The 13,142-nt window shown below is 40.3% G+C and overlaps 1 protein-coding gene across 1 annotated transcript in view; it reads left to right on the top strand.

Annotated features, from left to right (window-relative positions):
* The window catches only part of ADAMTSL3 (ADAMTS like 3), a 367,745-nt gene that overhangs the window by 301,706 nt on the left and 52,897 nt on the right, over window positions 1-13,142 (top strand). Inside the window, 2 exon segments of the mRNA XM_081230123.1 lie at window positions 10,128-10,255; window positions 12,373-12,501. Coding sequence (XP_081086249.1) covers window positions 10,128-10,255; window positions 12,373-12,501 — 257 coding nt within the window.

Genomic DNA, 13,142 nt, shown 5'->3' with positions numbered 1-13,142 from the left:
GATACAAGACTGGATACCGTTAAGATTGAATTTAAGCATATACAGACTCTCTCTTTGCAGGTCACTTAACATTTAAAAATAAAATCAACATAAGGCCATTAAAAAAGCATACTTACAGTAATCTTACATTGTGTAGGAACTGTAAATCAGAATCTTCCATATCTAGGAGATGTGGTATCTCGTTTGAACTCACACCAGCCCCATGAGTTTGGCAGGGTAGGGGTTAATACTTTTCTGATGAGGTCATTGAAAAACAGAATCTCTTTTGCAAATATTTTCTCCCATTCTGAGGGTTGTCTTTTCATCTTGTTTATGGTTTCCTTTGCTGTGCAAAAGCTTTTAAGTTTCATTAGGTCCCATTTGTTTATTTTTGTTTTTATTTCTCAGAATGGGAGAAAATATTTGCAAATGAAGCAACTGACAAAGGATTAATCTCCAAAATTTACAAGCAGCTCATGCAGCTCAATAACAAAAAAACAAACAACCCAATCCAAAAATGGGCAGAAGACCTAAATAGACATTTCTCCAAAGAAGATAATCAGGTTGCCAACAAACACATGAAAGAATGCTCAACATCATTAATCATTAGAGAAATGCAAGTGAAAACTACAATGAGATATCATCTCACACCAGTCAGAATGGCCATCCTCAAAAAATCTAGAAACAATAAATGCTGGAGAGGGTGTGGAGAAAAGGGAACACTCTTGCACTGCTGGTGGGAATGTGAATTGGTACAGCCACTATGGAGAACAGTATGGAGGTTCCTTAAAAAACTACAAATAGAACTACCATATGACCCAGCAATCCCATTACTGGGCATATACCCTGAGAAAACCATAATTCAAAAAGAGTCATGTACCAAAATGTTCATTGCAGCTCTATTTACAATAGCCAGGAGATGGAAGCAACCTGAGTGTCCATCTTCAGATGAATGGATAAAGAAGATGTGGCACATATATACAATGGAATATTACTCAGCCATAGAACGAAATGAAATTGAGTTATTTGTAGTGAGGTGGATCGAGCTAGAGACTGTCATACAGAGTGAAGTAAATCAGAAAGAGAAAAACAGATACTGTATGCTAACACATATATATGGAATCCAAAAAAAAAAAGGAATAAAGAAAATGGTCAGAAGAACCTAGGGGCAAGATGGGAATAAAGATGCAGACCTACTAGAGAATGGACTTGAGGATATGGGGAGGGGGAAGGGTAAGCTGGGACAAAGTGAGAGAGTGGCATGGACATATATACACTACCAAACGTAATATAGATAGCTAGGGGGAAGCAGCCGCATAGCACAGGGAGATCAGCTCGGTGCTTTGTGACCACCTAGAGGGGTGGGATAGGGAGGGTGAGAGGGAGGGAGACGCAAGAGGGAAGAGATATGGAAACATATGTATATGTATAACTGATTCACTTTGTTATAAAGCAGAAACTAACACACCATTGTAAAGCAATTATACTCCAATGAAGATGTTAAAAAAAACCAAACCAGAATCTCATGACTAATTCATGGCCAGTCAGAACCAGGGACCTTATCTCCTGAACACTGCCAGCGATGTTTGAAGATCACACAAATAATAGCTTCGGTAGAAAGATTGAGAATCTGAAGTAATATTCTGTATCATGAAGTTTTTCATGTCACAAAATCCAAAAATAAGATGATTAAGGATCAAAGTTTTCTGAGATGTTCAAAACACAATATTATGGCTTCCCTGGTGGCTCAGTGGTTGAGAGTCTGCCTGCCGATGCAGGGGACACGGGTTCCTGCCCCGGACCGGGAAGATCCCACATGCCACGGAGTGGCTGCGCCGGTGAGCCATGGCCGCTGAGCCTGCGCGTCCGGAGCCTGGGCTCCGCAAAGGGAGAGGCCACAACAGTGAGAGGCCCGCGTACCGCAAAAAAAAAACAAAAAACAAAAAACAAAACAAAAAACCCCCCCACAATATTAAGTCACCTTATTTTATTGTGATAGTTATCCATATCAGTGCAAAAATATCACATTTCATTCATTTTACACAAAATAACAGGGGATAACAGAAATATTAATTCGCTTTTGTGTTCTTTTCTGTCTCCAAATCTTGCTGTTTGTACACATAGGGTTATAGACCTTTTGCTTTCTTTCAATTTGAGTTTAAGAGCTCAAGCTGCACCTTATCTGCCTCTAGGGATTGTTGAGAGACACAAAACACCAGATGTTAAATTGTTTTGCAAACCATAAGTTCCTTTAAAAATGCAAGTTTTATTTTTATCATGTCGTTTTTTTGTGCATCACCTAATATGTGAAACATTAAAAGAAATGTAGGTAAAATTCAAATTTTATATTAAATTGTTAGGCTATGTCTTAGAATGAAAAGATAGAACAAATATAATTTTTTATTGTTTTGCCTGGAACGCTGAACACAAGAGTATAATGAAGTTTTTGAAGTGGAATTAACCTTCCGGATCAACTAACTTAGCAGTTCTCAAATCTTTTGGTCTTAGGACCCCTTTAAACTCAAAAAAATGATGAGAAGCCCGAAGAGCTTTTGGTAATGTGAGTTATATCTAGTGATGTTAGAAATTAAAACCACGAAACAGGGCTTCCTTGGTGGCGCAGTGGTTGGGAGTCCGCCTACCGATGCAGGGGACGCGGGTTCGTGCCCCGGTCCGGGAGGATCCCGCATGCTGCGGAGCGGCTGGGTCCGTGAGCCACGGCCGTTGAGCCTGCCCGTCCGGAGCCTGTGCTCCGCAACGGGAGAGGCCACAACAGTAAGAGGCCCACATACCGCAAAAAAAAAAAAAAAAAAAAGAAACATCTAAAAGAGCTGTTTATTAATCCATTTAGAAATAAGTAGTAAGCCCAATTCATGTTTACATAAATAGCATAATTTTTGAAACGCAGTATTTTAAAAATTACTGATAATGGCATTGTTTTACATCTTTGCAAATCTCTTTCATGTCTGGTTTAATAAAATATAGCTGGATTCTCCTAAATGCTTCTACATTCAATCTGTTGTGATAGGTTGTGTGTTTTTTTTTTTTTTCAAAGGATAATTTAATAATTTAGTTCCCAGCTGGTCAAGTAACAAGGATCATTCTGACTTCACACCCATTTGAGAAACAGTTGGGGGCATAAATTATAAATGGAAACAAAAAAATTAATGATTTTCTTTCCCTTCTCAGACCATTTTTCCGTAAGATTGGGGTATAAGAAGGCTACGAACAAATGCATCATGACATTACACTAGCTTCACCTTTCATTCCTACAGCCCGAGTTAACGAAAGGGAAACAAGACGATTTCTAAAAAACACATATATTCCAGGAAAATCTCTCTAGTAAAAAGTGTGACTAGTATGACGGTGTGTGTGCATGTGAGCACTTCTGGGGTATTTCCATGCCTTTGGGGTGCCATAAGGTTCCCCTTTAGAATTAGTAAGATGGGGATCTATCACCTCACACTGGATTTATAGTGGTTTTTCCCATAGTTAAAAGGAAGTTATGGGGCTTCCCTGGTGGCGCAGTGGTTGAGAGTCCACCTGTCGATGCAGGGGACATGGGTTCGTGCCCCGGTCAGGGAAGATCCCACATGCCGCGGAGCGGCTGGGCCCGTGAGCCATGGCTGCTGAGCCTGCGCGTCCGGAGCCTGTGCTCTGCAACAGGAGAAGCCACAACAGTGAGAGGCCCGTGTACGAAAAAAAAAAGAAGCTATGAAACTAATATACTATGGTAAATCAACTATATACTTCAATAAAAAAAAAGAAGCTACACCCTGTTATTCCTGACACTGAGATCTTTCAAGTCCAAGTGCAAATACAGATTTAAAACCTGTTTTTCTTTGGTTTCTTTCTTTCTTTTTTTTTTTTTTGCGGTACACGGGGCTCTCACTGTTATGGCCTCTCCCTTTGCGGAGCACAGGCTCCGGACGCGCAGGTTCAGCGGCCATGGCTCACCGGTGCAGCCGCTCCGCGGCATGTGGGATCTTCCCAGACCGGGGCATGAACCCGTGTCCCCTGCATTGGCAGGCGGACTGTCAACCACTGTGCCACCAGGGAAGCCCCTTTCTTTGGTTTCTTCACTTGAAAATTTTATTTCCCTGAAATATTCTGTTGGCTTTCTCTTTTTCCTTAGGTGTGCTATTTTTTTTTAACATGTGCAAGTGGATTATCAGAAAAAGCCAGCACAATGGATATTTTCCTTAATTTGCATTTTTTGGTTTTTCTTTGCATACAATGTTTCTTTTGTTCTGAATACAAATGATTTTTTTTTTTTAACATCTCAGCTCGGTGCTTTGTGTCCACCTAGAGGGGTGGGATAGGGAGGGTGGGAGGGCGACCCAAGAGGGAGGAAATATGGGGATATATGTATATGTATAGCTGATTCACTTTGTTATACAGAGAAACTAACACACCATTGTAAAGCCATTATACTCCAATACAGATGTTAAAAAAAAAAGGTATGTTGTTTTTATTGACGTTTATAGAGAGAATTTGGCTTCATACAGATATGTCAGTTGGAAAGAGAAGGAATATTTTCATAGCCCTTTCAGGTAATTGTGGCTATTCTTTTTTTAATGCTACACTAAAACTAGACAAGTGGTAGTTTCTTAAAGCTTAGCTGGAATGTGGAATCTAAAACCATATTAATGAGATTTTGGTACTCTGTTACAATGAAATCTATTGGTTTCTCTTGCTCTTTGAATGGATGTTTTAACTATACTAGATTTTATAACATCATACATTGTTCATTTGGAAAATACTGGCTGACTGAGTTATACACATCTTCCAAATGTTGACACATTTCATTGTACAGTACAAAAAAGACGTATATTCTTTAATATTACTACCCAGCTTTTCAGAAGAGTCTTTGAGTTTTCGAAAGCAGTCAAACTCACAATGAAGGCTACTGATTTTCCAAAATTCTAATTTTCCCTTGAAAGCTCGAATGTTATCATGGGCAACAAATACTGTCAGTTGTTTTCCTCGAATTGACCAGCTCGTTTATGTTCATTTAAAAAATTATCTTCCAAATACCCAAGTCCGAATAATCATGGTTTGTCTGTCAGTCATTCTTGCAAGTAAAGTGGTATGCCATGAAAAAGCGGCTAGTTCAGCTAGCAGTTCACACAATCACACCAACACACTTGGGCATGCAGCAGAAGTGCTTTGTATTTCCCGTTTTGTCGTACAGAATATTTCAAAACTTACACTCAAGGGTCAAGTTATAGTAAAATTAATAAGTTCTACTGCTTCATTAAGGACTTTTTTTTTTTTTTTTTTTGCGTTACGCGGGCCTCTCACTGCTGTGGCCTCTCCCGTTGCGGAGCACAGGCTCTGGACGCGCGGGCCCAGCTGCTCCGCGGCATGTGGGATCCTCCCGGGCCGGGGCACGAACCCATGTCCTCTGCATCGGCAGGTGGACTCTCAACCACTGCACCACCAGGGAAGCCCCATTAAGGACATTCTTAAGGGAAGCTGGCATGTTTGTTTTTACTGCAAGTGTGTAATACCAAGAATACAGTGACTATTGGTACCCTTTGGTGCCACTGCCTTGGTTCCAGTTCAGGTACCAATAGTTTTACCCATCACTGCTTTTACTATGAGTGAAAATGTCAACACAGTGAAAAATGCGAATAATGGCTTAGTATTTACTATTATGAGGATAGTTTTGAGCTCACAGACCCCTGGCGTCCGTGGACTACCCTTTGAGGACAGCTCAACAGTTTCACTTTAGAAATTATAAGGAAACAAGAGGCTGAGAAGGTTGATCAGTTGACTTGTGGCCATAAAGTGCGACAGGGATGTAGTAGAGCATGGTCAGTTTAAGTCAATGTTTGTTGAATTGAGTTGATTTTAGATTGTTTGACTTGTTCAAATGGAATTAACATTTGTTTCTGAGGCTGAGACTCCTGGAAATCCTATAAAGTTTCTGACATTCCACTCAGATGTGTTTCTGCATACTCTGAGGATCAACCATTTGATATTGAAACAATCCTATACGGCTATTAAGAGTTTTTGTTTTTAATGTTTTAAGGGTATTTTTAAAATATCTATTTTTATTTCCTTTTTCTTCTCAAATTTACCTAATTAATTTTTTCAACTTATGTTTAAACTCCTTTATGCAACAAAGGTTCTCACTTTTATATGTATTTTTCTGAACTTCATAAATCTTTTCAACTGAAGAAATTCTGAAATGGAATTATGTTTCTGAGAGCCTCTCTCCCTTAAGAGGAAACAGCGTGGGCATGGAGTACGTTTGGATGCCAGCTGAGTAAGAAATCTCAGCTAGGAAGGGAAGGCTGTGGGTAGGTTCCCTAGGGATGATGTCTATGGAAAGATCAGCCTTGTTATTACTTCAAGTTAAGAATAAGGTTATGCAGCAAAGGCCAAGATCAGGTTCCTTAAAGAACTTTCAGCCCACGGACTGGTCCAGGCTGGATACTGGGTGGCACCACCTGGCAGGAAGTTTCACATGTGCTCGACTATTTCTAATCTCAGTGATTTCTCACTGTGCTGTAAAACTGAGGCCAAGAAAACCAAGGAATCATCTGAGAGTTGCTAAGTCATACAAACGTACACATGAAATAATTTAAGAAAACATTTTAGTGTATAAACATTTGTCAAGTAGAGTTATTAGTTATACTTTCGTTCTTAATCAACTATTCCTTAATAGGGATTTGACAGTGCAAGTCTAGCCCTAGTAATATCTAGGTCTGCCATATTCCTGGTTTTGTTCTGGGCAATTCAGCTCTTTTGTTTTCTGCCCACCCTTGATTATTTCATTTGTGGCTTGCAGGAGAGCTTGCGTCTTCCTAGTACATTTATTCTCTACCAGTTTTCTGTTCTGTTCTAATCATTCATGCATTTAGTCATTGAATGTATTTGAAAACTTGCTGTATACAAGGCACTGTGCTAAGCATAGAAAATGCACAGCTGTGAATAAGATTTGGTCCCTGCTCTTGACAAGATCACAGTCTGGTGGGAATAAAAAGATATTTTATAAATATCTTTTTACATATATGAACCAGAGCAGAAGGAGCCCAGAGCGGGCGGAAGGTAACTCTGGGAGTATTGGGGAAAGCTTTACCGGGGAAATTACATTTGTTCCAGGACTCAGTGGGTAAGTCAGAGTTTGCCTGGAGCGGGGAAGGGCATTCCAAATAAAGTGAACAACGTATGCTAAAGCTCGGGGTGATGACAGATCATGGAATGTCCTGGAACCTGTTAGAGGTTCATTATGGCTGGAGCATAGGATGAGCGAGCAACATGAAGTGACGACAGGAAATGAAGTGGCCCCGTTCAGTTCATGAAGAAACATATAGTGTTTAGTGGTCAGAACAGTCCATATTGCTAAGATCTGTAAAGTGCGAAGGGGCAGGGAAGAAAATAGTATACGGACCACTGATCCAGACAACCTATTAGCAACTTCAAATCATTAAGAAAAAATTAAAATAAAATTAAAGCAGAACAAGTACTCTTTCTCATTTCCTGAATAGTTACGTCACCTGTGAGGATACACCTGACCAACTCTGATTCTCCAAGTGGTATTTACATGAGGGTGTTTATGAATATCAAGTGGTATTTACATGCAGGTATAATATTGGGAAGCCACAAGGAACTCACACAGTGTAGTCCTGATTCTTAACAGCATGGTCAAAATCCAATATAATGCAGCTTGAGCTTTGTTACCTCCACTGACTTTTTCGTACCGTGATACTGAGATAATAACCATTGCCAGGCAGCAGTAACTAAAGGTCCACTCACTTCCAGTGTGAAAATCTGAAATGAAAAGTCCACGTCTGCAGTTTGTTAAGAAGGATCGGGGCAGAAAACGAGGGCTTAACATCCGGCAAATTAAGGTTTGCTCGTTTGTCTTTTTTATTTATTTTTAATTGTTTTTAGTTTTTAAACATTTTAATATAATTTTAAAAGCCTTTGTATGGGAAAATATTGACACACAGAAAGTGTAACATTGATTAAACGTTACATATGATATGGATCTCTGGCATTCTAAATAACACCGTAAGCTTATTTTTAAAATGTTCTTATTCACTAAACAAATTACTTTCAGGAAACACAGTACAGTTAGCCCATAAGTTCTTTAGGAGACTGGGTACTGTAAACATTGGAAAATGAAACTTACAGATGTTCTTTATTTATTATTATGAGCTATAATAATGGAAGCCAGTCTGAAGAGAGTTTCAAAATTATGTATTTCTGGAGGTTATGTCACTTGGATAAAAATGAGTTTATGGGAGTGACAGTCGTAAGACTGGACTTAATCCTTTGAGGACTCAAATAAGAGCATAATTTAAGCGTGACAGATTTAGAAATGAAGATTTTGTCCTCATTCATAAAAAAACTAAAAAATTAATAACTTATTATCCAATATTAGGCATATCATTAACAAAGTAGAATCCATTATCTCTGTTTTCTCACTTGTGACTTCAGGAGAAAGTGAATTTAAGTTCTTTATTTTCAATGACTTTTAAACTGCTATAATAAAAAGGAAGTAAAATTTGAAGAAATTTTCTTAAGTTTTCAATGTTTATTCTGAAGAAATTTGAAAGAATATAAACAATAGTGAAATCATTCTCTACTGAAAGTCATATAGGATGGTCCTGTAGTCTCATAAACCAAAAGATTTATTATTTCATATAGAATTAGAAGAGAAACCCCAGTTAAAATAATATGAAGTGAAAATTGATATAGAATATAATAATTTATGGCACAATGTTTATTTTCTGTTCATAAGTGGTGGAATGGGTCAACCCTGAATTTTAAAAAAATTAATAAAGGAGATTCGATTGACCATTGACAGATTTTGCTGTCTTTAACTTCTCCCTTTCAACTGTTTCCTTCTTGTTTTCTTATAAAAACCTCTTCCACTCTCTTATAACTAATATTTCACTGAACACTTGGGAATTTTCTATTTCTCCCTTTCCTCCCATAGCCAAAATCGTGTTCAGGACCACCATGCATGTGTATACAGTTTGTACTTTGCACAAAGGTACCCAGCTGAATGGGCAAATCTCTGGCTGAAATTGAGCTCACAAATTGCCCACAAAGCTGTGAAAGGCATTGTCTCTCCAGAGGAAGGGAAGGAGGTGGACAGAAGGGAACCCTCTGCTCACCAACCCCTGAACTTTGAGGCTACGTTTGCCAAGGGTGAGGGTCAACTTTTTTTCAAATTCATACAGATATCCTATAGCCTAGAAGCAGCCCTAGTTTTCAGAGTTGCTACTCCCACTGCAAATGTTTCTAACATTTTCAAAGGAGTAGTACCTATTAAAGTTAACTGTAACACAGTAAGGTGTGGGTCAATAATGATGACAGACAGGTGAAATTCAGTATGTATAGAACTGAGAAATAGAGAAGCAGGAGACAGCATGACTTAGTATCTCTGAACTATACACAAGGGAATCAGTGCTGATCCCTGTTTGAGATCATCTTTCCCAGTAAACCATACTATTAAGGAACAGTAGCGTGGAGACTGTGTGTGCCTAATAATCCCTGCTATACTTCTTTTGTAACTTCACCTAGAGTTTACCTTACTTGGACTTTTGATTTTCCTGTAGAGAATGACACACATGTCTCATATGGATTTGTAAGGTGCAACATTAGTGAAATTTTAATAATGACTAACAAATTATAAAAGAAAGGGAAAAATCAGATGATTTAAACTCACTATTAGTATTCAGTACTGTATTTTTCATGCTTGAAAGAAAACTATGTAATGTACCAAGAAAAATTGCAGTTGCGTTTTCTTGAAATGTATAGTCTTACAATTAAACGAACCTTACAATTTGTTTGCAATCTCATTTGTCTTTTTTAAAACGTGGTAGATTAAGCATTGAGTCCATCCAGAAAAGTCTGTTCTCATGCAAAGTGAGATAGGATGATTGGATCTCCAAGCACAGTCCAGCTCTACCATTTCCCTGAGTTTCAGCCAAGAAGTAGGACTTTTCCACCCTCTAGTCTATATAGTTGTCCGCTTATAGGCAGGAAGCTTGACAAGATCATCTCCTGGGATCCTTGCCAGCCCAAAGTCAGTCATTTTGCTGTCTCATTCTCTGTGAGTTGCTGTGGTTCTAGAACAGTTCAGTGTGTTACACGAGCGCATCCTCTTTCTGACTGTTCTACAGAGTCATTGTGGATGGAATGGGGAAAATACAGATACAGAAACCGACAAAGAAAGAACAAGGAATATATGGATGTTCTGTCGCTAATCATCTGGGTTCGGATGTGGAAAGCTCTTCTGTGCTCTATGCAGGTAATGCCTATTGTTGAAACCTGGAATGCCTGGGTTTGGTTTTGTTTTGAACATTAAACTCTGGAGCAGCAGTTTTCATGCAGCAGAATCACCGGGAGGTGGGGTTAAAACACAAATGTCTAGACCCTATTCCCAGAGGTTCCGACACAGTAGGCTTGGGATGGAGTCTGAGAATGTGCATGTCCCCAGGTTATGCCAGTGCTGCTGGCCTGAGGACCACACTTTGAAAACAGCTGCTCTAGGGTTTGCTTTCTAAGAACTGGGAATTAATGAGACAGGGTTTAATCGGCAGTGTTGATCGTATGGACTTTTCATTTTTAAAGCGCCACCAGCTGGCGAAAGAGAGTAATTATCCTTTAAAGGTTGATGTATACCTCGCAATGGCATACCCCACAATCCTTAGAAACACTTTCAGGAAATTGTCATTGTAAATTAGTGTAAATTGTCCCAGGATGTAGACAAAGTCACTTTAATATTAAAGTGTGCTTTTTTTTATGAAGGAACATTTTTAGCTGGCAAAGTTGTAAGCAATGCTTCCTTGTGTCAGGCCCATGTTCTGGGATTAAAACTAAAATAAGAAAGTTATCGTCCAACTCTCTGCTGTGTGGCTTCTGGTATCTATGGCTCAAATAAACTAAGGTGAGGAGAAAGACAATATCAGGGATTGAAACCCAGCATTTAGACAACTAAGCATTGATGTAGCCAGTACATCACATCTCTAAATAGAGGAGGTTGGACCAGTTGATTTTAAAAGCTCCTTCAATGTGCAAGGCTTGATGCTAAGTCCTTCTCCTGGCTGCATTCCCAAGGTAGGGCCTTCAGGCCTTGATTTTCTGTGCCTTGATCCTCCTGGACTGTTCTCTCCTGTGAGCATCAGCTCTTTTCCAGAAAACTTCAGTTCCAAGGTTCTGGAATTGCTGGGAGGAATAGAAGTCTCTCTTGCAGCTCACAAATTTCCCCGTAAGTCCATCCCAGAACAGCTCAGATTCATGGGAGAGCTGGTGCAAGGTCCTCAGGGGCCAGAGGACATAGGACAATGACAGCCCTTTCCCAGCCCAAGAGTTCCTATCTTTTCAGTTCTCAGGATAGCATTTCAGTGCCCCAAGCACTCCAGGAGCAAATGGAACATTTTGTCACCCAAACGTGGTCATTCCCAAGTTCTCTTCTCCAGAATACATGGTTACCAAACACCAAAATGTTGTTATTCTTTCATGTCCTATGCATTGGTGATAAAACAGATTAAAGAAATATGATGTGGCCTCTCCCTCCAAGAGCTTACCTGCTAATGGGGTGGAGGAGGGAAACCAACCATGGCAATAGTTCTGCAGTAGAAGAATGTGGCCTTCCCTGACCCCCACATGCTCCTGAGAGACACCTGGGCAACCAGCACCTTTCTCTACCTCAACAGCCATCACCCTGTAATGGTAATGGTGTCTCCCACCAGTCTGTGGGTTGCTTGAGGGCAAGAATGGTTGTTTTCCAACTTCATATTCCCATTCTCCAGCCCAGGCACAAAGTATGTTTCCTGAGTGAGTTCATAAATGAATCTGGTAAAAGTACATGGTTCTTAATATCCAGGAAAATAAAAGTCTGTGAATGAATTCCTGATTCTTTATGACCTTGTTTTTAATTTTTTCCATACAAGTGTTATGCAGGTTTGTTTCAAACTTTCCTTCCAGAAAAAGAGTCAGGTGGTCCCAAGCCCTCATGTGTTTTAGTCCTGCTTTAAACTCATCCAAGGCTGCACTGCAGAGATGTTATTCCTGACGTGCCATGTCTTGTTTGCATGAACTTCTGATTCCTTCTTTTTCAAAGTATCAAAGAGGACTTTATCCTCAATTTTGGTTATAAAACCAAACTGTCCTCACAGTCTGTATATGGTTGTTGCAAAGCCTCTTTGTAGATATCTCTTTGAGTGCATCCATCTGTCTATCCATCCCCTGAGCACCTCCAGGCTGTGGCTGTGCAAGTCCCCATGGGGCACCACGAGGGATACCGAGAGAGCCAGGCCTCCGCTCCTGCTCTCAAAGAACTCAGCAAAGCTTACCAAATGCAGCATGGTTTACTCAGAGCAAAAGCCTGAACCTAACATAGTTTCCTGCTCCCTTTGAATTAAGAGGCACCTGTCATCTTGTCTATTGGAAGAAATATCACCAGACTGGAGCACAGCCATCTCTCCATCGTGATTGGAGGCATCGTGGAAGCACCCCAGCGAGCAAACGTGACCATCCAATGTCCTGTAAAAGGTGAGCGTGGTCATTTCCAGTGGGAGAGCACAAGGCCAGCCCAGTGTGGCCGGGAGTCGCCAGCTGGCATTTTGGTAGCTCAGACAGCCCTACAAGCTTAAAAATCTGATTTTCCAGCACCTGACAGAGGATCTGTCTCTCAAGGGTGAGCTGACACTAGCTCATGAGACCAGTGTGTAAAACAGAATGCAGTTTAATCATTCTCATTGAGGACTATGAGGACATGTACAGGACCTGCCCTGTACACTGGCATGCTCACATTGGCAAGACCAGAACACCCTGTCCCGGTGGGCAGATCTGCTCAAAAGGCCAGCTTCTAGCAGGTGATTGCTTGGTGAGTATGGAGTTGGAGCAAGGGGGTTTGTTGGAAATCATTAGCTGTGTCCTCCAGCTGGACAAAGGCTGTGCTAGGCAAGGCCAGGTCAGAGAGTGGGAATGTCAGGGTCCCGTGGCCTAGAGTGTCTGTCCTGGACTGTCCTTGGGTGAGCATCACCAGTCTGTGCCTCAGTGACTCTTTCTGCTTTGTTTACAACAGCAGCTAAACCTTCTTCTAACTGACTCATTCTTTCTTTAATAGAAATGCCATTTTCAGTCTGATGTTGTCTTAATCTAGGGCCATTCTGTCTCTTTAAGCCATGGAT

The sequence above is a fragment of the Mesoplodon bidens genome, assembly GCF_964165515.1.
Source record: "Mesoplodon bidens genome assembly, chromosome: 3".
Taxonomy (NCBI): Eukaryota; Metazoa; Chordata; class Mammalia; order Artiodactyla; family Ziphiidae; genus Mesoplodon; species Mesoplodon bidens.
The sequence above is the reverse complement of the archived record's forward strand: the minus strand, read 5'-3'. Positions and strand labels throughout refer to the sequence as shown.